Below are 27554 nucleotides of genomic sequence, written 5' to 3'. Positions count from 1 at the left end.
CTGCCACTCGTGTCAACAAGAACTGTGGCCCATGCCTCGTTCCCAGACGCTCAAGTGTGTGGGAATTATCCAAGGCTTCGAATTCGTTTCGTGCGACAAAGCTCGAACTTCTCACTTGCTCCGGAACTAGGACTGCGGTATTGGCCTTCGGCTCAGAGCTATGTTTACTCTTGTCTCTTGATACCTTTTCTGGCCGAAACAACTCAGGTAGGCGCAGTGAATACATCACGGGGAGGACAGGAAGATTCGAATGGCAAATCTGGTGAGGCTTGGAAAAGAGGGAAAAGGGAATGTCCAGGGGTGTTCTCTTGGAAGAGCATGCAGGGCAGGTGGATGCGAAGTGTCGGTGAGAGAACCTGGAAACCATCTTCTCGCTCCAGATAAGCCCTGGTCCATGCTTAACTGTGACCATGTTTGACGAGGCAAGCAATTCAGGAATTCGCATCTGAGCGAATTCAGCAACAAAGGCGGACGGGGTGCCAGATATCTCAATCAGCCTCATGGCGCTGTTCACGCCTCACATAGAAGGTATTCAGGCTCCGCCATCGTTACACAACATTGCTGACCCGTTCGAATTAGATGACCAGCAATAGCAAATGCAAAACTTGAGGCTCCGACGGCAGAACACGGCGATCCGCCCCTGCGTGCAGCCTCTTGTAATCCCATTTCTTTGATCAAATGCGCTTACATTGCGTCGAATAGCATTGGGCAGAATGCGTGCTCTTTCTGTGGAGGCATCAGTGACGTCGGATCTCCAACTCGGACTTTTTAAACTTCAATAAGTTCAGGTGGGGTTATTACGCACGCGACAATTGGATGGATCTCGCGACAGTCATTCTGGGGAAGCTATGATCGGATTTTGAAAGAAGTCTAGGCCTCGGAATCCGGCCGCATCAATGTTCCGCGCCTGTCGAGTTCTACTAGGTCCATGGGTGTCGCGCCGCGGTCGGGTCGGGTGTGCTCCACCGAGATGAAGTCGCTGTTGGTAGTAAGCTCGGCGCAGATTCGCTCAAGGAACGGAAGTGGCTAGGTTTGGCCCAAGCGCGACAGGCTGAGTGGCTGCCGTCCAGGCTCAGTTGGAAGCCACTGTGAGATTATTCTCGCCTGTCGTCCCTTCCAAATCCTTTGCGACTTCGCCCTGGAAACATTGCTTCTCTTTCGGTTGCCGACAGCCCAGTGTTAGGTTTCTCTGGGTGGGTGATTTGTCGATTTTCAAAAATTTGCCATTGCCCAATCGCTGCCGGGTTTGCTGTCAATCCTCGTGCGACGACCAGCTTTTTGCGATGCGGGAAACCTTTGGCTCGGACTGCTAACCGCTCTCTCTCCTAACGCGCCGCCGCCGCCTCGCAAGTCGTCCCCCATCTCCTCTTCCCATACCTTTTCTATCCTCTCCTGCTCCACCCCAACAAAACTGCTGCAGCTCTCACAAGCGCACCGGCCTACCGATTCGCAAATTCTTTCGCCTGTCGCGTCCGCGTCCTTTGACCCTTTGTCCCAATTCATTCCTCAGGACGAGCCGATTCGCGACAATCTCCCGCCTCCCTCCTGTGCGCCCGCCCTGCCGAGGGCTTTCTCGATTGCTTGATGGAGGATGAAGCGCTGGCGACGATGAAGATGGAGGAAGTAAAAATCGAAGACGGCCTTGCGCCGAATGGGGTCAAGATGGAGCGAGAAACGAGCCGGGCATCATCGCACAACAAGAGCAACCACGGCTCCCGCGCCGTCAGTATGTCGCCTGGGGGCGAGAATACCAACGACGAGGGCGCCTCCACTCCTGGTACGAACAGCCGGCCGAAGCTTTCCCGCAAAGCCTCTCAGAAGCCCGTCAAGCGCGAGACCGTTCTGTTCAGCGATCTGCCCGATGTTCGAGAGGAAGCATGCAATACCTTTCAAGTCATTCCGGACTGTCTATATGGATCGAAGCACATGGGCTCAACCGATCACGATGCCTTGGACTGTGATTGCCGTTCCGAGTGGCGTAAGTTCCCCACGCCTCCCTTTCTGCCCGACGCGAGGCAATCGCGAGCGGCCCCTGACTAAAATTTGCGTTACAGAGGACGGAAAAAACTACTCATGTGGCGAGGACTCCGACTGCATCAACAGAGCGACGAGAATGGAGTGCGTTGTGGGCACTGGCAATTGCGGCGACGGGTGCCAAAATCAGAGATTTCAGCGGAAGCAGTACGCCAACGTTTCAGTCATCAAGACAGACAAGAAAGGATTCGGTCTCCGCGCCAATGTCGACATGCAAGCTAATGACTTCATTTTCGAATACATTGGCGAAGTCATCAACGAGCCAACCTTCAGGCGGCGCATGTCGCAGTACGACGACGAGGGCATCAAGCATTTTTACTTCATGTCGCTTACCAAGCACGAATTCGTCGACGCCACGAAGAAGGGAAATCTGGGCCGTTTCTGCAACCACTCCTGCAATCCAAACTGCTACGTCGACAAATGGGTTGTCGGAGAAAAGCTACGCATGGGTATTTTCACCTCGCGCAAAATCAAGGCTGGCGAGGAACTGGTATTCAACTACAACGTAGACCGCTACGGGGCCAACCCCCAACCCTGCTACTGTGGCGAGGTCAACTGCACTGGATTTATTGGTGGCAAGACTCAGACCGAGCGATCCACCAAGCTGCCCCTCGCAACTGTTGAAGCCCTCGGCATTGACGATGGAGACAGCTGGGATACTGCGGTCGCCAAGAAGCCCAGGAAGAAGAAGGTCGAAGAGGATGATGAGGAGTACGTTAACAGCGTACAGGCCAGAAGCCTCAACGAGGATGGCGCACGTAAGGTGATGGCGACCCTGATGCAGACGAAGGAGAAATGGATTGCAGTCAAACTGCTGGAGCGCATCCAGCAGTGCAGTGATGAGCGGGTCATCCACTGTGTCATGCGCATGCACGCCTACCAAATCCTCAAAACCACCCTCAACATGTTCATCGACGACCACAACGTCATTCTCCAGGTCTTGGACATTCTTGACAAATTTCCTCGGTTGACCAGGAACAAGATAGAGGGCTCAAAGATTGAAGACACAATCACCAAGCTGGCTCAATCGGAAAACGAAGAGGTCAGCGTCAGGTCAAAGAAGCTGTTGGAAGAGTGGGCAAAGTTGGAGTTGGGGTACCGCATTGGGAAGCGAAAGTTTGACCCCAACGCCCCGACCACCAACTCCTTTCAGGAGAGGCGCAACGCAGAACGCGAAGAAGATACTACCGCCAAATCGACTCCCGACCCGTTCCAAAATGTCGAGATTCCGAAGGGTCCAAGAAACAGTATGCCACAGCGGAATCCACACTTAGCGAACGGCCTCCCACGACCCAGAAGACAACACTTCCCCAACGGCCCTCTTCCGGCTGGATGGTTCACTGCAACCGACCCGGCAGGTAACACCTACTTCTATAGTAAGACCGGTGTAACAAGGTGGGAAAGGCCGACTAAGCCGGCTGATGCGCCAACCATAGCCAACAAGGCGCGAGAGGAGCAACAGAGGCTGAGGGACATCATCGACAAGGTGACGAAGGAACAAACTCCCAGGCCTTCGGCTTCTCAGACACCGCAGCGGGCAGAAACACCCGTGCAAGAGCCCAAGCCAGAGAAGTGGCGCTCTCTCAGTGTTGAGAAGCAGATGAAGATCTATGAGAATACGGTACGTCCATATTTACCACGCGGCATGAATGTCTACTAACGTCCTTTAGTTATTTCCTCACATCAAGTACGTGATTGATAAGTACAAACACAAGCTTCCCAAGGATGATCTTAAGCGGTTCGGCAAGGACATTAGCAAGAAGCTGGTCTCATCGGACTACAAAAGGAACCATGTCCGTGATCCAACCCAGCCTTTGGATCAGAAGCAAGCCAGGAAGGTTAAGACCTACGTCAAGGATTTCTTGGACAGGGCTGTAGTGAAAATGAAGAACTACGAGAAGGAGAAGGCTGTCCGTCATGGGCCAAAGGATGCAGGCGTCAATGGTCCAGCAACGGACGTTGATGCCATGGTGGACGTCGCCGGTGAAGTTATGCTTTCTGACGACGAGGAGACTGCGTCGACGGGTAGCCCAGAGAGAAAGCGGAAGCGCGAGGACGAGGCGGCTGCTTCACCGAACCTGACGCCTTCGGATGGACCCTCGACGAAGCGCTTGAGGGAGGAAGATGTGGAGGACAGTGCGCCGCCTCCTCCGCCGCCCCCGCCGCCCACAGAGCCGGCGCCGACCGATTCTCCAGAGTCTCTGACCGAAGAGCAACAAGCGCTTAGGGAGCAGGAGGAAGCTCTGATGAGGGAGAACGAGGAAGCTGAGCGAGAGGAAGCCACGAAAACTCAGGGGATATTTGATGGGCCCCGAATCAACGGTGGCGTAATCGTGGCTGGAGAAGGAGAGCCCGCTGCGGCGACCCGGCAAGAAGTTCTCGGCCACTAGAACTGGGACAAGGACAGGACGTAAGGGGGAAAAGTTGCCAATTTGGCACCTTCATTTGGAAGGAGGGCCAGCCGAGAACGAGCGAAGAATAAGCGAGACTCGGCGCTGTACGTACAAGCAAGCATATTGCATTTTTTTTTTCTTTTCGGAAAGGGATTCAGCAGACCCAGAGCACTTGGTTGCTGCCATTGTTATTTTCGATTTTTTATTTTGTTTTCGCCATGTGGATATTCAAAACGAGGAGCAGACGGCCACGCGGGCTTGCGGAAGCTATATCTGCGTATTCAGCATCCACACATCTTTTTACCCTTGATGATCAGGCATGTACAGGTGGGAACACAGGCGGCATTCTAGCATGGGGTTTCTCGGCAGGCAGGCAGGGGGGGCGGGTTTAAGGACGGCGGCGTTGCTTACTTCTCTCTCATGAGGGCCCTGAGGGGACCCTGAAAAGCATACCCACATTACCATACGTGGTCATGGCATAATGGCATATTGTTAGATCCTGAGAAATGATTTTTCTTGTCGTGCAAGCCCCATGACGGAGGCTAATTGCAAAAGTAACAACCATGGTATCTGGCTTTTGAAATGCTGTGAAGCTCCTCCAAACTTGTTTGACTTTTCCCTTTCCTGACAAACGCCGTGGTACCCATGCCTGATTAAAAACCGTTCGAGGCTGTCTAATGCCCATGCCGTCGTGCTGTATGCCTCACGCAAATGATGCTCCAACCCAAGAAAATGAGATCCCGTAGACACGCACGTGAAATGCTGACTCCCCTCACTCAAAGTCATCCTCGATATCCCCCACCTCGTCGTCGAAATCCGACTCCTCGTCACTGCTACTCTCCTCCCCGCCCTTCCTCTTCTTCTTCTTCTGCGCCGGCAGCGCCTCGGGCGCCTCGCCGGTCCTCATGAACACAAAACTCCGCGCGGGCCGGTCCTCGCCCCTCCACGCGTTCCCGCTTGCCTCGCCGGTGCCCTTCTTCTCCCGCACGACGCCGAGGGTGCGCGCGTGCCTGTAGCCCGGGTACGCGCGGGCGTGGAAGCGGAAGCTCTGCAGGGCCTGCAGGCCGGCGTGGCGGCCGAGGTCCTTGACGTTCCACAGGGTGTAGGGGTGGCCCTCGAAGAGGGTGACGACGACGGTGCCGCTGGGCGCGAGGGAGGGCAGGGCGGACTTGAAGAAGGCGACGAGGAGCTCCTGGTTGTAGCGGACCTGGCGATTGACGTCGGTGGACTTGCCGCCGACGTGGGGGAAGTTGAAGATAATGCGCTTGTAGAGGCCGTGTTTCGTGGTCGTGGCGGTGCCGTGGTGGTTCTGGGAGGTGGTGCGCCGGGTGAAGGGTTTCATTGTGCGCGCGTCGATGTTGTAGAGGATCTTGTTGTTGTTGGGGACGAGGGAGGGCTTGTTTTCCTCATCTTCATCGTCGTCGTTCTCTTCTGCCGCTGGGGAGTCTTCGTTCGCATCTTCGTCTTCGTGGTCGTTTTCGCCGTCGCCGTCCTCTGCCTTGGGTTTGGGCTTTCTCCCGGGGTTGATGATTTGGGCAATGTTCTCGTCGGCGTGGGGGTACTTCTCCAGAAGCTCCTTTTCGTTCTTCTCGAGGACGGTAGCCGTCACGTTGCGACAGCCGTGGTGTGTCGCAAGGCTTGCGGCGAAGCTGAGGTCGCCCTCGCCGATCAGGAGGATCGCGTCTTCGGGCGAGAAGGGGATGACGGGGTCCTGGTTCTGATGGTACTGCTGCTGCGCCTTCTTCTTTGCGGGATTGTCGTTGGCCGGCTGTTTGGACTTCTTGCTGCTCGACGGCGGGCCGTTTGGTTTCCTCTTCTTGGCGGAGTCGACGAAGTGGTTTTTGTGCGTGATCTGGCTGGCGGTGCGCTTCTTCCCCATGGCTGTGATTGTCAATTGGGTGTCGCGGGGGGTGGGCGAGTGTGTATGTGCGATTCGAGCCGGAAGGGGATCGTCAAGGCCGGTGGTCGTCGTTTGCGACGTGGTGTGGTGTAGCTACCCGTGAGGTGGTGTCGCGCCGACTGAAGTTACTTTACCCCACAGTCACCGACAACTTTTTTTGCCCGGGCGGTATGAGAGGTCGTTGACCGAAGGTGTAGCGCGCCCCGGCGGCTCGGGAATAGACGAGGTTCAGCCGGTCGCAAGTGGCCCCCGCCGCCGTCGTCCGTGGCTGGGCTCTTTGGCCTTTCCCAGCAGGCACCGCGCGACAAAGCTTCTGCCACCCTACCCCCTGGACGGGGCGACACCGGATTATGGAGAACCGCAGGGGGTGCTCCAGCGTCGATTGGGAACTGGAGACGCGCCGGGGCGGGAGCGTGTACACGGTACCTCACCACGTTAACAGAGTTGCAAGGTGCTGGTTAAGGGACTTTGCGGTGGGTAAATGGTGCTCCACCTTGGGGCGTGTGTGTTGTGCGGTGTGGACTTTTATTTTTTCTCTGGTACCATTGGGACTTCAAGTGGTTTTTTCTTGCAGGGAGAGGAGATTTTCGGTGTTGCATTTCTGTAAGGTGACGTTTTCTCGAGGGATTGGTTGATTTGATGCATCTCGTGAGCTTGATGAGCCATCGCTGAGCGAGCGTTTGGGAGGCCATCGTGTGCTCGTCTCTTCTTAGCCCCTTGGTGGACCATACTCTCAAATGAGGCTTACGGAACCTTGGGTGTTGAGCACCTTAGCAGACGCAAGGGATGATAATTCAGCAATCAGCATTCCAGGCCTGTGTTTGCTCTGTTGCCAGGTGCAGGTGGTTGCCTCGCACTCATTCAGACATGAATGTCAACAGATGTCCTTGGCTGCCAGAGCCAACGGGCGCCTAAACACACCTCGGAAACACACGTAATCTGATTGCCATTGCCTTCTGCATAATGGGATCTCATTAGCCACAACCAACACATCTTGCATCTGGTTGCTAGACTACTGGAGAGGCTGGAGACAAGAGAGAGACCCGGCTGGAGCTCGGGATCTGGGTGCAATAGGGCCCACTTCTCGGACGGGACAAGGTCCTGGAAAAGTGCCCCCCGTCCGACTCGTCCGAACTTGGGACTGGGGGTTGTGAAAATGTCTGTTTGGGAGCCGCCATCATGTTGAGATAAAAAAAAGAAAGCAGAGGAAAAAGTATCCGGCTTGACAGGATGCGCGATTACCAAAGGATTTCAACGGATCTCCCCGTCATCAACCGCAGGACCAGGCCGGATCGCCACTCGGCAGTCAACGGCGTGGCCCCGTTTCCAAAACCGTGACGGTAGCGGAAGTTCCTCTTGTGCGCAAAGCGTGGGTTTTTCTTGCTTTGGGTCTGTCTGGGGGTAGTAAAAAACGGGCACTGGCTGTTGGGTGTGGCTTTCGTCACGTCAGAGGGATGGGACGGGGGGGGACAGGCCACATCCTCGCCGGCCACGACTTGGGCTTCTGTCCATCTCTTTGACGGTTGATGCTAGACACGGGTTTTCAATGCTTGGTTGTCTGCTGCTGACTCTTGACTCTGGCGCGTGTGTGTGGTTCTGCATCCGGCGGTGGTTATTATGCGACGATGCAACACCTTGGCTTGCAATGCTCGTCGTCATACAATCAATTCCCATTAGACGCCAGTCAGCCCGCCTAAATACCGAATCGAGTCGATTCGTCTGCCGGAGCGGGCGGCAGTGTTGGTGACTGGGGAGCAGGATGGACGGAGGGACGGAGGGAGGGAGGGCGGATGGGCTGCTGCTGAATCAGAGGATGAGGAGAACTACGACGTACACCAGAGCAGAATACATGCCTCTGACTGAGTCTGTCTGTTACCAAAGTCCGCATCTCAGGCATTCTTGTCGGTTGGCCTGCCAAGTCGCAAATCCACCGTTTCGAGGACCTGAGCGGCCCATAGCCAACGAAGCAGGCCAGAGCAAGGCAAGGCACAGTCGCAGTACGCAGTACAGATACAGCGAAGCAAAGCAAATCGCGGGCAAAAGGCTTACACTGAGCTGAGCGGGCCCTGACTCTGCCCCAGAGCGAGTAACTGTGACCTGGACAGCCGGTGGGTGACCAGAGTACGCGGCCGTACACTGCCAGATGGCAGGCGGTGCATGTACCTAGTACCTTCCCCCTTCGACAGGGGTGAGAAACTATTTCCGGCTACCGGATTATCAGGCTCTCCGGGCGAATCAGCGACGGAGAAATCCTGCCGACTCCTACCAGATTGGTGTAAGTGTGCTGGGCTGGGCCTTGCCTTTCCGCCTCGCTGTAGCAGGGTGGTCACGTCTGGTCTGCTCCTGCCACTGCACCGCTCTGCTGCGCTCCGCCTGGCCTGGTACGCTCGGTATTATTCTTTGCAAAAGGCAAGAAGGGGAAAATCGCAGCACTCTTGGTCCACGACGCACTTCAACACCGCTTTCGCCGCCCCATTCTCACCTACAGCGGTCGCTGCGGAAGCTTCTCATCTTTATCGCGATCACATTTTTACCCTGCTCAGATTGGTTGCTCGTCGAGTAATTCTCGGTCGTTGCGAGAGACATCAGTGAGAAAGGCCAGGCGGCTGCTTTTTCTTAGCCCACACCCGTTCCCGCTGGCCCAATCCACACCCTCGTCTTTCTCCGAACAACTCTCAGCCAACAACGAACTTCTTCAACCAAAAGACTCTACGCACTCTTCACCGTCCTCCCTCCTTCCCCGAGAGAGAGATAGACAGTCGCGCTGGCTCACGCACCAGGGAAGCGACTCACTGACCGGCCGACAGAGAGTCTCTCGATTTTTCTGCCGGCCGCTTAACTGATCTCATCTCTCCTACCCTCACACGTCTCATTACACACTTACCCGCTCTCACTTTTGCCTCCACTTACCCCCATTTCCTTCCCCCCCAGCCTGTCACGTATCTTTCATGAACGGCCATCACCGCCATCATGTCAGACACAGAAACACCGGAGCAGTCTGCTTCGACGCCGACGCCTCAGCCGACGCCTAGAGCGACGAGAGGCAGAGGTAGAGGCAGGGGCAGAAGACCCGCCGTACCAAGAAAAGAGGCAGCACCCAAACCCGCGCCCACAGCCGGGACCGGTCGACGCGGCCGCTTCAAGCAGTTCAGCGACGACAAAGTCCAGGCTGCCTACGAGCGTCAACGCGAGCTCAAGGCTCAGTATGCGGCTTTGGCTAATGCCGTAAAGCCTGCGCTGCAAGACTTGGCGACGCGGACCGTCAGAAGACTGACCAAGGACGGCGATTACTACACGTCGGTGCCAGAGTTTGACGTGGTCACTGATCACCTCCAAGAGCGCTTCACCAAGAGACTCGCTGTCGCAAAGACCAAGCTCGGGATTGACCAGAAGATGGTCCTCCTCGCCAAGGAGATGCAGCGCGAGGCCGTGCAAGAGATTTTCGAGGTACGTGTGAACCCCGGACTGACATGTCATGTTTTTTTTTACCCTGGTCGTCGTCCGCTAACTGGCGGTGATCCGCGGCATTAGAACGGACTTGAGGATCTTGAAGACAGATTTTTGGATGCGCAGATTCATCGTCTCGATCTTTTGGAGTATCTCCATGACCATAGCCTGCCTATTGACGTAAGTATCTTACCATTTCTCACTCGGTCGTCGTGTGGCCTGCTTGCTCACGCGTGCCCCCTCAGCTCATCGACGGCGGCTGGAATTACAAACAAATTTCAGACAAGGAAGCCTCAGAGTTTGGCATCTATGAAGTCTACGTTGACGGCCATCTCGTGCCCTACCCTCAGCTCATTGAAGGCACTGAGGCTCACGCCCTCCGCCAGGCTGCCTGGGCGGAGCCTCAACACAAAGAAACCGCGGCAGCGCCCGCCGCCGCTGCACCACGGACCAAGCGCAAGGCCAGAGATCAGCCCGATGGCCAGCCCGCCTCCAAGCGGACCGCCGGTGATGTCGCGCCTGCTAATCACATTGCGGGCATCATGTCGGCGCAGCACGCTCCCGTCGAGGATGAGTCTAATGAGAGCACACCTGTCCCCGAGGGCCCGGTCTCCGCCGATCAGAGAGAACCTCCGCTGCCTGCGAAGGCTTCGGAGCCGGATGAGTATGGCTGCAGACAGGTCAACCGCCCACCGGCCAAGAACGGAGCCATGATTGCCAACCGCATTATTGTGCCGCCTACTTTCCAGTTTGACGATGACGAAATCGGATATCGTGATTCGACAAACTCTGCAAAGCACGGCGCCACGGTCGCCAAGCGAGGCAAGTACTTTGGCAAGCCCAACTCCAACACCTGGCACTACGACCCTCTGCTCGCTCGCTGGGATGCACGTCTTGTTGAGGACGACGACATGGATAAGGATCTTGTCGAGAAGCACGGCGTCCATCCTCGCTATGGCTACTTCCTTCCTACCAGCAAGAACGACGCCGAGCCTCCCAAGCCGGAGGCCGACCCTATGCATCCGACTGTCTATCTCACCACATCTGGCCGGGCCATCCACGCCTCGCGTTATGCGCCCGTGGCGAAGGTTGATACCTCACTTGAGGAAAAGCCAGTTCGAGACTCGATGGCCGAAGTCCTGTCTGCTGTCTGCGATCAGTACGAAATTGCCGAGGAAGACATCGAGGGAGAGGAACTCAAGCAGCTCAAGGGCATTGCCGCTGATTATGCAGAGCAAAGAGCCCTTGCCGAGTCCATCAAGGAATCCCAGAGCGTCGAGGAGACTCCCGCTGGTTCTCCCCTCCCTTGCAATGATTCCGCTCTCAACATTGCTGGTCTTGATGACCTCGTCAGCGCCGCCGAGGCGGTTGAGGGAGAGGAGAAGAAGGAAGTCAACCCTGTCGAGGAAAAGCCAGTTGTCGTCCAGCCTCCTACACCGGCCAGAACCACGACCCGTGCGTACGACGCAATTCGGGATATCTTTGGCGATTCTGAGCCGGCGACTGAAGCCCCGCCTACGCCCGTTATCGCCAACACCGTGACCGAGTCGGCTGACACTTCGGCACTATTGTTGCTGGCCGGCGCCGTCACCGGTGACTACCAACAGCAGCCTGTCGACGTGCCGATGGCAGATGCGCCTCCTCCGGTCTATGCTGCCCCGATGGATGCTCCTCCTCACCACATGGAGCCCGCCTACCCTATGCAGGCTGCCCATCCCGACTCACAGATGTCATTGCCTCCTCCGAACGCTGGTGGCTGGGTGGAGCCCCGTCTTGCCTCGCCTGGACCGGACACTCGGATTCATCAATCTATCGAGCATCAGCTACCCCCCGCTCGTCCGGTTGAGATGTCGCAGATGAGGGCTTCCATCGAGACCCCGAACGACGGCCGCCGTCACTCTATGTATCCCGAGCACAATGCTCCCTATTACGAGCAGCAGCAGCAGCAACAGCATATGCCGCCCCCTCACCCGCAGCAACAGTACCCGTCTGTGGATCCCATGATTGACCCACGTCTCTACTCTGCGCCCATGGAGGGACCGCCGCCTGGGCATCACGACTACCACAACACCGCGTACAGCCAGCCTCAGCAGCCGTACCACATGTCGGGCATGCCAATGCAGGGAGGACCTCTGCCGCCTGCCCCTTCGCAGATGCAACAAGCAGGCTCATCGTCCCGCATGCCTTTCACGAATCCTGCCCAAGACAGAAGCTCCCCGCTTCCGCCTCTGCGCCCGTCTAGAGGCCGTAAGAGCGCACCCGCCGCACCGGAGAGCATTCCGCCGGAGCACCAGCAGGCTCAACAGCAGCCTCCGCCCCCATACATGAGCTCCAACAGCGGCTCTTTCTATCCTCCTGGTCCTCCGAGACCTTACCACAATGGCTACACCAACGAACAGCCTGGTCTGCCCATGATGCAGCCGTACCCCCCATACCCCGGATCGCAGCCTCCGCCGCTTCCTCAGCAGCAATCTTATGCTCCCCCTGGCATGTCCCCGACCAATGCCTCCGTCGCTCCTGTGCAGAGCCCTCCTTCGCTGCAGTTCATCCAGCAGCAGCCCAATGAGCCTCCTCCGAGAAGCAGGGCGGGCAGCGGTTCGTCGACTCCCAGTTCTGCCGGCCCTAACAGCCGGTACCCCAAGCTTGCACCGGCGCCTATTCCCCCTCACCGGGTTGGCTGGCCCACGGGTCCAGAGCTGCGTACAGTGCAGTACGACTACAAGGAGAACATCAAGGATTACGCCCCGACCGAGCCCCCACCGCGTAGAGCCCCCATTCAAATCCGCGGCTGGAACATCAACAACAACAAGATTCAGCGCCAGCGTGCCGAGGAGAATGGAGACGAGCGTCGGGGCTCTCGCTAGAAGCAAAAGCCTGGCCCTCGTGGACCAAAGTCTGCCGCGCCCAAGTCTGGCAAGTCGGAGATCCTCCCTGCCCTTAGACCGGAGCCTGCCAAGCGTGGTCGCGGCCGTCCCAAGAAGAACCCGAGACCCGAGGGGTATGCTACGCGAGCCGCGACCGCGGCGGCATTGGTTCAAGAAGAATCTTGCAACGTGACTGCAGGCAAAACTACCCTTTAGCCTGCTACCAACACTGCTGGAGCTGAACCAAGACGAGTGCACCAGTCGCCAGAACATCTACTCTCGAGCCATCATCGAGCCTTTGGCTATGAAGCCATAAGAAGGCAGTCTTTACATTAGACAAAATCTATCACCCAACCCCAACCCCGGAGTCAAAGGGTTAACAACCACACACGATTCATACAAACATATTTTGCACACAGAGGAAAGGGATAGGAAAAGCGAAAACCTCTTGTATTATTATCTTGATTAGCTTTGGTTTATACCAGGGAGTGTGATCTCCCGTTGGAACGATTGAGAGCTAGGACTGAAAAGTCAGGATGGCTCCTTCGCAGCGAGGAATATCTGTCTCGCTCTGAAGTTTGACTGAGAGCTAGGACTGAAAAGTCGGTTGAGGCTTTCTAAAGGATATGAGAGCTAGGGCCGAAAGGCCGGAGTCAAAGTACTCCATTAGATTTGGCATGATAATGAATACGAAAAAAAATGGATTGGTTCTCAAAGTTGATTCTCTCCGTGTGCTGATGTTATGTGATATGCCAGTATGTTCGAGGGACTGCCAACCCCACGACCCTTCTATGGCTTCTGAAGACTGGTCGTAGATCCTTGGACATGCTGCGAAGAAGCCCTGTCGTCGTTGATAATCAGGCGTTTTGCCGGCATCCCGATGTTAGATGTTGTGGCATGTCTCTGGTCGTGGCCAGTGGTCGTTAAATACGAATGAGCAGAAGTCGCGGTGTGCATGTTCAATGTGAATACTGATCATCAATAATCACAAAACGAAGTCGGGGGACGGCGTGCAGAAACTGAGCTCCGGTCGGCCGCCTGCGCCATCAAGGACAGTCCAACCGCAGCAGCAATAACACTAGCAGCAGCATAGAGTTCAGAGACTCTCTGGCATTTCTCGATGCTTGGGTGCTGGGTTGATATGTGGAACAAAAGGTATTGCTAGATTGGTGCCTACACCATGTCTTATAGAATGTCCGGGAAATGGGTCTCTTTACGTGCTCGCTTATAGAAATCCGCAATCAAACCGCTTCTTAAGTCTTTCGTGCCTGGGCTTATCGATACCCACGAGAGTAAGTGTTCGAGATATTGACGGCGTATTTGGTGGGTCACCGAGTCGACGGAAACCTTTCTTCGTTGATCCTCGTCGTCGTCGGCTTGGTATCTCCTATGAATCACATAGCAAAGGCGACGGCCCAACAAGCACAATTTGACTATCTGATGCTGGTGGAGTAAGATGCCATAGGCCTTCTCAGTGATGCGAATACTGTCAAGACAACGAGAGTGGCAGCCATCGCGATTTCGTCTTGTTCCCTCAACACGACCGTACAACTGTGGAATCTGGCTTGCTTTCGGCATGTTGCGAATCGTAACCTCTCGCAAATTGAAGGATTTTCTCATTGGGTCTTGTTATACGCAAGATCATCCCACCATCAACCCATAAGATATAGATATCTCTAGTAGCCCTGAGTGCAGGTCAGTCTTGCGGTCTACTTGACTTCAGACGCCAGGATGTCATTCCGTCGCGGGGTATAAAGTCGAAGCTCAATGATCAATTTCCAAATATCTAGCCAAAAGAATGGGCTGCGGCGGAGTAACGATCACAGGTGTCGCTCATGCTTGAGGAAAATTACATAAGAACTCAGGGGGTTGTTGGGGGGGTTGTTGATCTGAAGTGGCACTATCCCTGTCTGATTCCCCTGCTCTCTTTGACATAATCGGTCTCAAATACCATGGCGGCAACTTTCAGGACCATTCTCCTGATGTGTCTTCGCTCAAAATTCACTCTTTCATCCATCTATCGATTCATCGACTGCCTAACCAACTATCTCGCTGCCTTATTGTTGCTGTGCGTGATGTGAATGACTGCTACCACAACATAACGACTTTATGTGCCCATTCATGTAATAAAGGAACCTGTATTGTTGCAAAACTCACATGAAATGACTACATTAAACACGAGGCTTGCATTTTGTATGAAAACAAGCACGACAATGTATGCCGATGAAAGCTTGTCGTTCATGGATATTTGAGTTCCAGGGCCACAGACTGTCTGAGAGTCACCCCACTCAGTCGATTCCTGACAGGCAGTCCCTTTGCAGATTGTGAATACCTAGGAGATATAATAACGGACGATAGAACTGGTTGAGCCACGGATTTCTGCTTTCTTGGTGTCAAATTTGGCATAGACCGAGAGGCAGGACATGTCCAATGAAACGCCTCTGCTTAGATGTCCAGAATGATGATGAGGAACGCCATTCGTGTCCAAAGAAACCCCCCAAAAATCTACCATGTTTCGACACTACACACCGCGGTCTCGGGGAGTTTCTGTAGTCTCAAGCTCCTCGAAGAAATTACACGAAATGTTTCAAACCTAGTATAAAACAAGGAGGACTTTCGATCGAAGGATTGGCCAAACAAATATACAGGCCGGTACGTGCGATAGTCTTGCACTTGCTTCACCTTAGGCTTGATTATGTTATGACCGAGGCCACATGATATTATCAGACAAGCGTACTTGATATGTCCTACACATCAAGGCGTGGTCTCCGTCTCTTTAAGATCGTATTCCTCTTTGATTACTATACAGGAATACCTCTCAGATACTCGCTGCATGTCAACGACCTTGTCTGGTTACAAATGGCATTATGTCACCAAGCTTGTCTACGCCATCCCGTAGTTGGATAGTCGAAGGCGGAGAAGTGAAAGATTTACGATACGTCTCACTTCTGATCTCTAGAGACAGGAAATGTCATCTTATACCGTCCTCCGGAAGACATGCTAACAGGACTGACAATCATCAATCCGCTTATGCGACGACACTTACTGCTTTGTGAGTATAAGATGGGCAAAATTCTTCCCGATACTCAGTCCTGCAACGATGTTATGATTGCTTGGGCTAGCTTCAGTAAATTAAGATCCCTTATGAGATAACTGAAATTTCATGTCTTCCTGAGATGGTCACCCAAGTATTCGTCCCGTGACGTGAGCTACCGAGAGACTGCCCATCTCCCGGCTTATTCTTACGCAAGCACTTTCAAGAAGGCGCTGAAACGTTTGAACTTTGAACAGAACAAGCTGCTGCTCCTGGAAAAAGCCCCCTCAATAGAAGGAACTTGGGACGGCCAGGAGACAGTAGGTGACATGTAGGATCTGGATTTTGAGCAAAAGGTGAACCTGGCTAGATTTGGATTGGCGATCCTCGCATCTGCCGGCAATGGAAGAGTTCGTCGACATTGACTTCCGAAGTTTTCCAAACTCAAAGCCATTACTTTACAAGGCCTGAACAAGACGCGTTTGCCACACGGCAAATACTGTGGGATTCATGATGGAAACGGCCGTGATGGCGACTTCGAATCATCACAGAAGAGCAGAGATGGGACGTCGTTGCGTAGGTGCTGACATTTTGGGCAAGGACTGGCAAAAAGTAGGCTGGCACTGCGTCAAACACGCAAAAGTTGGGAAGGTGCGGGTGGAACATGTGCGCAGGAACCTATCTGAGGTGAGTGGTCAGGGAACCCTCAAGGGCGGGAACAAAGGTAGTCGGGTGATTCACAGCCAACACCCTTTGCTACCTTGCCTGGGTGAAGCAAGTAGGCAGCACCTACCCCTCCTGCCTAGACTGCGAGTCTACCTACTTAGGGAACAAATCACCTTGGGATCTCAACAGCTACTGGGACATTTTTCTGGCATATGGCCCGGTCAGTAGATCACAGCATTAAAAATATACCGTTGGTCAGATGGCTCTGTTAACATCTGCACGGCGCTCTGGTTCGACGCTCCATATGGGCACAGAGCGTATAACACTTTTGCTTTTCTTTTCCCATTCTTTTTCAAATAGCCGTTACGAGGTTTAGGAGAGATCTATGGGTCTAAATATTTCTCTTTCCTCGCCGGTTTTCCAGTTCGTAATCTGGTGATCGCAGGTCCTTCGACTCGCCAAACCAAGTGGGCAGCCATCCATGCGGTGTATCATACCTAGCGACCTGCTGGGAGGTGCCTCCCCCAGCCCATATTACTGCTGGTCATCAAAAGAAATGTCACACGGCAGTGCATTTAGCGAGGACCAAAAGAGTTCAAGATCATATCCCGCAAGTGAACCCGATCGACCGTCTCTGAGCGTGAGCAACGTCTTTTTGGTTTATTACAGTGTAGCTAATATTACATATCTCCGAGCCATTTCTCCCTCTCCAGGTGAAGGTATTGAGATGGAGCATCCTGTGACTCAATTCCTGGCAGTCAAATTGTTGTACACACCACCCCCGGCCCATGTATTTTGAGGTTTCCAAGCGTGGCAGTTTGTGCTGCCATCATAGCTTGGTTGATCGAATGCGATATAGACGGCTTACTGGGTCATGATGGCATTACCAAAGTCCACCGTGCCGTCCATGTTCATCATCATGCTGGGGTCAGGGACCATAGCACCTCCGTTCGGCATGAGACCGCTCGGCGCAGCAAGAGAGAGCAGACCCCTGCCCAGCTCACCGACAGGGTGCAGCGGGTAGACTGACGCTTCCATGCTGTTACCATCGAAGACGACCATGTTCTGAATCGGCTGCTGTGTCTGGCCGAGAACGTTGATGACATCCTGGGCAAGTTGTCCACCAAGAATGGCCGTGACGGGTGCCATCTCGCTGCCAATGTTCTGCAAGAAGCTCCTGAGGACCTCTGAACGGAGAGTCTCCGACGGCAAACCGAGCTGGGCGTGCTTGGCCGTCGCGAGCTTAGTGAACAGTCCCAAATCCTCCTTATTGTGATTGGGCAGACGACCGCCGTTGAGGACCTGGAAATCCCACAGAGCTCGCAAGCAGGAGAGGACGGGGCTGACGGCCTTCCTGCGACGCGGGCTCTTGGCGTACTCCTCAGGCAACGTGGCACCGTCACTAGCCAGGTACCAGGTCGAGTAGAGTTCGCGCTTCGTGACCACCTCGATAGTCTTGCCACCCTCCTTCTTCGTGTTCACGGCAACAACGCTGCGGGTCCGCGTCTCGGGCTGCAGCTTGGTTGCCATGTTGCCGAGATCCCTCTCAATGACGTAGTCGTGCTCGATCAGGTCGGAGAAAACGAAGCCGTACATGCCTTGGGTGCCGGCGGCGTAGAAAGACTTCTGGTGCAGACGGGTAGCGGTATTGATGATATTCAGGGAGTCGGGGTCGAGGTCGGTAGCGATGACGATGTCAAAGGCGGAGAAGTAGCTCGTTCCCTTGGACTTGATGCCCTCGGCGTCGACGTGGACGTTGACGCGCGGGTTAAGCTTGCGGATAGCGGCAGCAGCAGCGTGAGCGCGGTTCTGGCCGACGTGGTTCTCCTCTTCAGAAAGGAAGAACTGCGAGCCAAGGTCTGACTCAGAAACGGCGGCACCGTCAAGGATGGTGAGAGTGCCGATGCCGGCGAGAACGAGGTTCTTGGCAATCTCGTTGGCGAGAGCCTTCATGGTGATGAGAAGGATGTTGGCGTTGCGGATCTTCTCCTGAGCCTTCATACCCCAGAGGCGAATCTGACGGTCGTAGAGCGCGATCTCATCTAGGAAAGGTCAATAAAGGCGTACAGAGACAGATGTGAGAGGTTCATACCTGCGGTCATCGCGTTGGCAGGAACACTTGGCAACGCGCCGTTGTTCATGAGCATTTGCTGCGCGTCTGGCTGCAGAAGCTGAGGCATGAACATCTCGCCCGTGGGCAACATGCCGGGGAGAATTTCCGGCATAGCTCCTGGCATGACTTCCTGCAAAGCGTCAGGAAGCACCTGGTCCATGGGTGCATGCAAGTTGGGGTTGAAGCCGTTGGCCATGTCGGGCATAGGATGGCTTGGGATAGAGACTTGTTGAGGCTGAGGCTGTGGAGGTGCTGCGCTGGTCTCAATTGCAGCGGCAGGCGCAACCGCTGGTGCAGCAGCGTCTGGGGCGGGCTTGTCTTGAGGCTGTGATTGCTCCTCCATGATGAGCTAGTGAGATGAGATTGAGATGGGCTGAGGAAGGCGCGATGGATGCGCAATCGGTGGTGGTCGCGTCGTTTGGACGAGTTCAGCTGATAGCCGATTCGTCGGGGGGGATCTTGAGATAAGTTTGCGCCAGGCACTAGACTGATGAGATGCGCGACGCAGCGAATCGGTAAGAGGAAAGTGAAACCGGATCGAGCGAGCTGGGCGTAGGCGAGGGTTTACGGGGGTCGCGGTGTTCGGTTCGGAGGCAGCTTTTGCTGCAATCGCAAGTGAGCAGATCAAGTCGCTAAAATGACGTCGCCGGCTGAAGAGTTGATGTTGATATAAGGCCTCAGCTCATGAAGCAAAGCAAGGCTGAAGGCCGGAGAGGTTCACTAAGAGAGACAGAGACAGAGACAGAGACGCCAGCAAACAGAAATTGTTAACGTGACGACCAAGGCACAAGGCACGTCCGACGCAGGCCCCGGACTGGCACGGATAACGCGCTAAAGCCACGCTTAATTGGTACCTTACTCTCCTGCATGGATGTCTGCAAACAGAAGTAGCTGCTATCAATTATCGGCGCTGCCTCCTTCCTTGCATCACGGGCAGTTCTTACAGGCACGGAACCCCGCGATGGACAGGGCCAGGGGCTTACTTTAGCGGGTGCATCAGGGCGATCCCACCACTGACACTGTTCGTTTGCTTGCCTCCCTCCTGCTGGATTGGACTTTCGAGTAGCCATCCAACTTCAACCACCGACCAACCAACTTCCGCCTTTTACTGCTCTGCTGACGACACGCCGAGCTGCTGCGACGGCCACTCGCGCCAGCATCCTCTGGTTCTCTCGAAACTATCGCTTCCATACGTCTTATACATTTCGAACCCATCAGCATCTCGTTCCTCGTTTGCGACGATTAATGGTAGCCTTCACCGATCGGCCCCCCGCCTGCAAACGCCTCGTGTGTGAGTGCAAACCCCCCAGTGGAGGAGGTTCCGCCCTTGTCTTCGAGCCCTATCTTCGGCAGCCTGCAGACTCGAACTGCCGACTCCTCTTTTGCACAGCTTCCGACGTGTTCGCCTGGTCACCTAATCAGTTCTTCAGGTGCATGCATTCTTTGACCGGTTTCCTGCAGCTTGATGTGCAGTTGACCACGACCTCAGCACCGTCAGCTTCCCCCGAAGCCACCGCCCGTCGAACCCACATTTCTTACGTCGATTCGGTACCGCCAACCCTCCTGCGACCTCTGGCCACCTGACACCGAAGACCGACGAGCTTTGCGAGCCGCTCCTGTCTTCTGGTGTCTGCGTCGCTGGACCCTCAAAATCGTCTTCTGACGAAGCATGTCGTCACAGCGGCCAGACCCGAGTCAGAACCCTCAACGGCGAGATCAAGACTTTCCGCCCCTACCGCCATATCGCAGACTCCCCCCGCTACCGCCCTTGCCTTCGACCCGCGGCCCTCGTCCCCCGCTTCCCCCTCGGCACCGTCTCTGGGGAGCTGAACCTTACGCATCCCACGGAGATCAGGAAGATCCGTACGACACTGACGACACGGGAGACATCGTCCGAGCAGCACGACGACAGATGGCAGACAGGCACTTCCAGGCGGAATACGACGAACTTCTGGGGAACTTCGTGGGCAACACCCTGAGTGATCTGACTGCTTTCATTTCATCGGCGTCAGATCCTGTCTTGGAGCGCTCACGGAACCGTAATCAAGCGACCGGCTTGTTGGAGACCCTACAGAACGACCAAAGACCAGAGAACGACTCTCGGCGCCCGGCTACACAACTGCCCCCAGTTTTTGGCTACCGAACTATCCGATCCTTGAACGGCCGGCAGCGACACGACGTCGGCGCCGAAGACGATTTGGAGGCGGTTAGAGCATTGTGGAACCAGAGAGCTCAGTACAGCTCATCACCCTTTTCTCCGCCCAGGATGCCTCCAAATCTATCCCCACCCAATCTGTCACCACTTCCGCAGTCGGAGGAGTACCCCGAGGAGAACCGACGTGTAAAGAGGAGGAAGCTGGATTCTGAAAGAGCCTCGCAGAGTTTCAAGGGTTTTCGATATGGAAGATACGGCCAAGTCGAGCCAGGCCAGCTGAAGATGGAAATTCTGAGCTGCGATGGAGGACTATTCGAAAATGCATCTTCCTATGCTTACGACAACATACTAAGAGACGACAAGACCGTCTATTGCACGCAGTCTAATCGTTGCAATATTATACTGAAGCATCAGGGTGCGACGCCGTTCAGTTTGAAAGAGCTCGTGATCAAGGCTCCGGCCTTAAATTACTCCTCGCCGTAAGTCGGCCTTGCGCAGAGCCGTAGATTGTGACTGACACTTTCGTAGTGTACGAGAGGGCATGGTATTCGTATCCATGCACCAGGATGAGGTCTTGACGCGGACGGCACAATATGAGATTCAATACGCTTCATTGAGATCAGGTCGATCAGCGTCCACAAGACCGCTGGCCCCAATCATCTCTATTCGGCACCACGAGGACGGAACTACCGTGACCAGGACACACACTCGGCAGAGACGGCTGTACAGTATGGACGGGGAAGACGACGAAAATGAGCAGCGGACGGCACAAATACCCGCAGAATTCACAAGTCAGCTGCCACCTTTCAACATCACAACCGAGTGCAGCTACGAGGAGACGGATGACGAAGATACACCAAGAATCTCAGTCAACAGGCGAGCACCGAATAGAATCGGATCGCTGCCGTTCGAAAGTGATAGCAGCGATGATGGGAACCCGTTCGCGTCAGACAGGTATGATTTTGAAGATTATTCTTTCAACAACAGACGCCGAGACCCGTCGGATATGTCTCTGGCAGAGGCTGTTGAGGCCACTCAGATGGCAACCCAAGAAGCTGTCCGAGCTGTGGGCGGTGAATTAATGGCACCGCACGCCAAGTTCTTCATCGAGAAGGATAAGAGCAAGTGCACCATACGGTTTGACCCCCCGGTCTCGGGGCGGTTCATTCTCCTCAAGATGTGGAGCAGCAGCCGCGCATCCGGCAGCAACATTGATATACAAGCGGTTCTCGCCAAGGGCTTCGCGGGGCCTCGGTATTTCCCTTCGGTGGAACTGCGATGAGATCGAGGAAAGGATGAACACGACATGAATTTCCTAATATTAGTAAGGTGGCTTCATAACTCATGACGGGACGTCGAATGGAGTTCTTGGCAGTGGCGCAAACTGAATTCGTGATAAGAAATCACATCATTATATACCATATAAATTTATTCGAGGCTTCATCACCTGAACGTGAGATTCGGAGTGATATATGACCCAGCTCAGACTGACATGGCATGGCGGGGGCGATGGCTCTCATCTCAGGTGACAGCCTACATGTTCTTGCTTCTTGCTCTGTTGTCAACCGGTGAGAAGAACAAAATGGCCCAGCGGTCAGGTCAGCGTAATCGCAGCGCCCTGGTGTCCGTCCATATATGATCGGTGGGGTTTAAGGGTTCAAGTGAATTCTTTTGATATTTGAATTAATTTTTTTCCTTTCTTTTTTGATGCGAGTCCCCCAATATCTTCCATCGCGCTGCGACGACAAATCTGAACTTGAAAACATGTCTAGAAAATATCACGAATAGATGCCCTAATTGTTTCCCAGGTCATGATAAGTGATCAAATTTCTTGTCTTGACCGCTGTCGTCGCGGTTTGTCTCGGAGGTATAGTCTGATTCGATAGTTCGTTGGGGGAGACCAAGCCCACCAATCGCCCGCCTTGTGCAAGCCATTTTCGTCCTCGCCTCGTCCCGCAAAACCTAGAATGAACCGCAATTCGTCGTTCATCCTGCATTCTCAGTGAACATCCAGAGCAAGCAAGCAAGCCGAAGTACCGCAACACCTAGCTATCTAGCAACTGTTCTAAACCTGAAATTGACCAAACCTGCCATTTGCAAAGGGGAGCTTTGGGCAAAGACACACGGCGTCCAAAATGAGCCACGAACTCACACTCATCGTCGCGGCGACGCGCAACATGGGCATCGGAGCCAAGGGTGGCCTTCCCTGGACGGGATTGAAAAAGGAGATGGCCTACTTTGCGCGTGTGACCAAGAGGCTCCCAGCTCAGGTAACGTTTCGCCCTCTTCCCTCACTCACCAGACCGCAACGCAACACGCCTCAGATGCATCCAGACTAACACACACCACCAGGCCCCCTCCGGCGCAAAGAACGCAGTGATCATGGGCCGCAAAACATGGGACAGCATCCCCCCGCGCTTCCGCCCTCTCAAGGGCCGCCTCAACATTGTAATCTCCCGCTCCCACCCTCCCTTCGACTCCTCCGCCGCGACCCCGGCGGACTACGATAAGGAGCCCGTCAAGGTCGGCTCGCTCGAGCAGGCCCTCGCCTTCGTGCGCAGCCGGCCCGATGCGGAAGTCAGCAGCAAGGTCTTCGTCATCGGCGGCGCGCAGATCTACGGCGCCGCGCTGGAGCTGCCCGAGGCGAAGCGCGTGCTCCTGACGAGGGTGCTGGGCGACTTTGAGTGCGACGCGTTCTTCCCGCTCAAGCTTGGGGGCGGCGAGGACTCGGCGGAGGGGTGGGCGAGGAGGGAGAAGCGAGAGCTGGACGAATGGGTTGGCGAAGAGGTTGAGGGGGGTGAGATTGAGGAGAACGGCACGCGGTATGAGTTCCAGATGTGGGAGAAGGCTTAAGATGAGTTTTTCTTTCATTGAGTCTCAAATGGAGACTTGGGGCTCGTGGACATGTCTACTTTGTACGACCCTCATTGAGCCGTAAGCACCATCATTCATGGTGACGCCTCTAGTATGCCGGTGATTGTACAAAATTACAAGCGTATTGCCATGATGGTACACAGAAGAAGCGTATTCCAGCTCTTTACAAAACCTTGGCAGCAGCCTCCTTTAATGACTCAACCTCCTCGTACACAGCGCCCTGCCTCTCCGCAACCGGCTCAGGCGGCGGCAGCTCCTCTCCCTTCGCGCCCAGCGTCTCAAACTCCCCCTTCAGCTCCGGCGCAAACGCGTCCACGAGCTTGAACATGTCCTTCAGGTCCCGTCTGAACACCATCCGCGGGTCCACCAGCAGGTCCTCCACGGCGCCGGCCTCAAGGTCGCGCAGGCTGGCGCGGATCCACGCGACAACGGCGGCGACCTGGCGCATGTCGGCGTCCTCGCGGGACTTGAACAGGTTGCGCCAGACGGCGGCGCCGAGGACGCGGTCGTCCTTGACGATGCCCTCGTCGTAGGCGGCGATGAGGCCGCGCCACTGCACGAATATCTCCTTGAGGTAGCGCTGGCGCAGCGCGGACGACGTCATGCCGTGGTTGAGGTGCATCATGCGCTCGCAGTCGAAGAAGAACTGGTCGATGAACTGGTGCTGCAGGGCCTGGGCTGCATCGCGGTCGAGGCAGCGGAGGCGGGCTAGGACGATGTACATGTGCAGCATCGTGGTCTGGGACCAGGAGGAGAATGAAGGCTGGAGGTCGAGGGCTGTTTTTGGAGGGCAATCATGTTAGCATTTTGGGATATCTTATGGCGGGGTACTATGCCTACCTTCGAGCCAGGGACCCTGAGCCTCGCCGACTTCCTCGCCGTCCTCCGTCATCCTCACCGTCTCGTTGTGGCGGTCTTGCTCGGAAATCTTGTACAGGGCAGGCTTGGCGCAGACCCCGTACAGAGCCTCGAGACGGTTCGTCGTTAAGGAAGCCGCCATCGTCTTGGGTGCCGCGGCGAGCATGCCCGCGCGGATCGCCTGCTTGAAGCTCGTGCCTTTGACATCTTTCCTGGGCACAGATTGGCTGAAATATCTCGTTCCGCTCGCCGCTGTCGCACTCGTAGTCTGGGTTGCCGGGGCAGAAGAGGCTATCGCACGGCGGGCGAGGGTGTTCCGGGTCGAAGATGCACTTGAAAGTTCTGCTGTGGCTCGAAGACTCCGGGCTAGGAGCCGGGCTTGATAACGGCAGCTCTGGCAGGCCATGTTGAGAGGTTGTTCGGATTGAATATCAGCTGCGCATGAGCTTCGATGTTGCAGGGGAGGGTATCGACGAATTGGGGCGGGCCTTTTTCTTGGGTCAGCTCGGGCCCGGCTTCGCGAGGCTCAAAGTCTGAACGTCATCCAAAAAAAATCATGAACACATCGAATTGGAAATTTCGAGCTAGCGCGCATGTGCCAGATCGGCGGAACTTCGGGTCATCCACCCGTCCACGGTGTGATGTGTGCTTTCGCACGGTGGCTATATGGTATCTCGATATCGTTAACTATGCTTATTACACCTTTTATTAGGGAAGTCTCGTCCCTTGCATAAACACTGGCAGAGTTCTATTGATGACCAGGAATAGCCAAGTCGACTGATCGCGTGTTCAGACCAGAAACTTCAATTTCTGGGGACGGACTCCGAAATTTGACAATTGACCGGCGGGTATCTCCAGCCTCAAGCTTCCCGTCCTGAGGTGAGTTCGACAAATACAGTTGGCGCCATTCGCGCCTCCCATTGCGTTTATCGGCAATTCTATCTCACACACGTGGTGTATCCAAGTTGCACAGAGGTGATGACGACGACAAGCTTCGGCTCATCTCGTATATGTCTAATCGCAAAGTCTGAGCCAGACGATGAGATGCTGCGACGAGACGGGCGTCTTCGTCGCAACATACTTCGTTTTCCCCGGTCGACAAACCGTCGTTATCGGACTTTGGAAAAAACCAACGAGGCATTCGTGCCGCCGAACCCAAAGCTATTGGACATGGCAACGTTAACCTGTTTCGCTTGTGCTTGGAGGGGTACCAGATTCATGGATCCCCCGACATCTGGGTTTTCGAGATTCAGAGTAGGCGGCACGATGTCCTTTGATAGAGTCAGTGGTGTTCATTGGGCCTAAGTCTGGGGAAGACAAGGTTTCGGTTTCAGAAGAAATAGCCGCGCCCTATACTCACCTCAGCCACTGATAGCACGGCAAACATGGCTTCGATCGCGCCAGCCGCCCCCAGTAGATGCCCAACTGCGCCCTTGGTGCTGCTCACGGTTATCTGCGACTCGTCCGCGTGGCCTTCCTCACCCGTCATGATGCTTCGAATTGCGGAAGCTTCTGCCACATCGCCCACCTGTGTCGCCGTAGCATGGGCATTAACGTAGCTCACATCGGCCGGTGGGATTCTCGCGTTCTTCAGGGCAGCCTTCATGGCGCGGAAAGCGCCGTGGCCGTCGTCTCGCGGAGCCGTCATGTGATTTGCGTCGCCGCTGCAGCCGTAGCCCCTGACCTCCGCGTAGATGTGCGCACCCCGGGCCCTGGCGTGCTCGAGTTCCTCCAGGACCAGGACTGCCGCACCCTCCGAGACGACGAAACCATTGCGGTCGCGGTCGAAGGGACGACAGCTGGCGTGGGGGTTGTGGTTATAGGCCGTGGAGAGGGACCTTGCCCTCCCGAAACCCGCAAATGTCAAGGGATGGATGCAGGACTCTGTTCCGCCAGCAACCATGACGTCGGCATCGCCAAAAGCAATGAATCGCATCGCGTCGCCTATGGAATGCGCGCCGGTTGTGCAGGCGGTTGTGACGGCATGGTTGGGGCCTTGCAGGCCGTACTTCATGGAGACATGGCCAGCGGCCAGGTTGATGAGAATTTTGGGGACGAACAGCGGCGAAACCTTCTTGTAGCCCTATCCGAACAGACTTTAGCTTGGCTTCGCTCGTCGATCACTGCGGCTCTAATCCTCACTTGTTGGTTGAATGCCAAGCTCGTCTCGTAAATCTCTTCCAGATTGCCGATACCACTGCCCAGACAAACTCCCGTTGCTTCCAGGTCGTCTTGGCTTTCCGGCTTCCATGCGGCATCCTTCATGGCCATGTCCGCACAGGCCACGGCATATTGGGCAAACTTGGACATGCGACGTTGTTCCGTGGCGTTGAGCCAGTCGGACGGTCGCCACTGTTCTGGACCTGTGCCATGGCTGGGGACTACACCAGCAACCGTGCTTGTGAGATCCTTCCAATGCTTCTGTGGCTCAAAGTCGGCGACGCTGGTGATGGCGGACTCTCCAGCCAGCAGCCGATTCCACGTGTTGCGCACGCCGACACCGAAGGGCGAGATGGCGCCGAGCCCTGTCACGACAACTCGTCGCATGATCCGGCCATGTCCAGGGTAACGGCAATCTGTGGTGTGTGGTTACTTTTGCCTTATAAACGCACCGGAATATAAACGGCGTGAAGATAAACGGCAAGGAAGGGCAAAAGGCGGGGGAAACTGGGGCGTTGCCGTGATTCGCCCGATAAGAATTGAGAGAGAAGACGAGGGTCTGAGAAGAGCACGGCCAGGTATGAAGTGCAGTGTCAAGTGTCAGGCCAAGCCGGGTGTGGCTAAGGAGTTGAGGATTGAAGTCGGAACAATGTTAGAGACTGCGCTGCAGACTTGCAGTAGAAGCCGCGGTCGGGTCGCTTCTGCTGCGCCGCACAGATGCAAGTTTTAGCGCGTTCTCAATGGAGAGACAGCTCGGATAAGGTACGTACCCCACGAAGGCTGCAGGGGGAGAAGAACGCAGACACACTGTGCTGCCAGGGGCCGTCGTAGCGACCATCACGCGACTTCTGGAGGCAGCAGGGCATTTGAGGGCGCCATTTCATAGTGCTGTCACAGTGTCGAGATCTGACGGCCGTCGCCGAGAGCAGATTGCAGCGGGAAGCGGGGGACACTAATGTGGTCGCTGCAACTGGGTCAGGTCCCCCATTGGCGGCGGTCAGCTCCAGAGACCTGGTTCCAGCCAACGGGGTCTCTGCGCCGCAAACGCAACGCAAC

General features: G+C 55.3%; 7 protein-coding genes across 7 annotated transcripts; 4 read left to right on the top strand and 3 right to left on the bottom strand.

The window, feature by feature from the left end:
* Nucleotides 1-1584: 1584 nt before the first annotated feature.
* Nucleotides 1585-4424, top strand: GCG54_00006711 (Histone-lysine N-methyltransferase H3 lysine-36 specific; the record flags this gene model as incomplete). The annotated part of the gene is made up of 3 exons (XM_045406710.1): nt 1585-1978; nt 2055-3655; nt 3705-4424. The coding sequence occupies 3 exons, from the start codon at nt 1585-1587 to the stop codon at nt 4422-4424; spliced, it is 2715 nt and encodes a 904-aa protein (XP_045260362.1).
* Nucleotides 4425-5199: 775 nt separating this feature from the next.
* On the bottom strand, nt 5200-6306 carry GCG54_00006710 (uncharacterized protein; the record flags this gene model as incomplete). The annotated part of the gene is made up of 1 exon (XM_045406709.1): nt 5200-6306. The coding sequence occupies one exon, from the start codon at nt 6304-6306 to the stop codon at nt 5200-5202; it is 1107 nt and encodes a 368-aa protein (XP_045260361.1).
* A 2991-nt stretch (nt 6307-9297) lies between these two features.
* Nucleotides 9298-12638, top strand: GCG54_00006709 (uncharacterized protein; the record flags this gene model as incomplete). Its single annotated transcript, XM_045406708.1, has 3 exons — nt 9298-9774; nt 9859-9954; nt 10020-12638. The coding sequence occupies 3 exons, from the start codon at nt 9298-9300 to the stop codon at nt 12636-12638; spliced, it is 3192 nt and encodes a 1063-aa protein (XP_045260360.1).
* A 4564-nt stretch (nt 12639-17202) lies between these two features.
* On the bottom strand, nt 17203-18794 carry GCG54_00006708 (DNA damage tolerance protein RHC31; the record flags this gene model as incomplete). Its single annotated transcript, XM_045406707.1, has 2 exons — nt 17203-18380; nt 18431-18794. The coding sequence occupies 2 exons, from the start codon at nt 18792-18794 to the stop codon at nt 17203-17205; spliced, it is 1542 nt and encodes a 513-aa protein (XP_045260359.1).
* A 902-nt stretch (nt 18795-19696) lies between these two features.
* GCG54_00006707 (uncharacterized protein) lies at nt 19697-21888 on the top strand (the record flags this gene model as incomplete). The annotated part of the gene is made up of 4 exons (XM_045406706.1): nt 19697-19881; nt 19941-20314; nt 20371-21085; nt 21135-21888. 4 exons carry the CDS (start codon nt 19697-19699, stop codon nt 21886-21888), a joined length of 2028 nt encoding a protein of 675 aa, XP_045260358.1.
* Nucleotides 21889-22741: 853 nt separating this feature from the next.
* Nucleotides 22742-23459, top strand: GCG54_00006706 (Dihydrofolate reductase; the record flags this gene model as incomplete). Its single annotated transcript, XM_045406705.1, has 2 exons — nt 22742-22876; nt 22959-23459. The coding sequence occupies 2 exons, from the start codon at nt 22742-22744 to the stop codon at nt 23457-23459; spliced, it is 636 nt and encodes a 211-aa protein (XP_045260357.1).
* A 184-nt stretch (nt 23460-23643) lies between these two features.
* Nucleotides 23644-26885, bottom strand: GCG54_00006705 (3-oxoacyl-[acyl-carrier-protein] synthase 2; the record flags this gene model as incomplete). Its single annotated transcript, XM_045406704.1, has 5 exons — nt 23644-24257; nt 24321-24732; nt 25457-25609; nt 25699-26421; nt 26481-26885. 5 exons carry the CDS (start codon nt 26883-26885, stop codon nt 23644-23646), a joined length of 2307 nt encoding a protein of 768 aa, XP_045260356.1.
* Nucleotides 26886-27554: the final 669 nt, after the last annotated feature.

Source organism: Colletotrichum gloeosporioides (genome assembly GCF_011800055.1).
Source record: "Colletotrichum gloeosporioides strain Lc1 chromosome Unknown consensus_68, whole genome shotgun sequence".
NCBI lineage: Eukaryota > Fungi > Ascomycota > Sordariomycetes > Glomerellales > Glomerellaceae > Colletotrichum > Colletotrichum gloeosporioides.
This window is presented reverse-complemented; position numbering and strand designations above follow the sequence as displayed.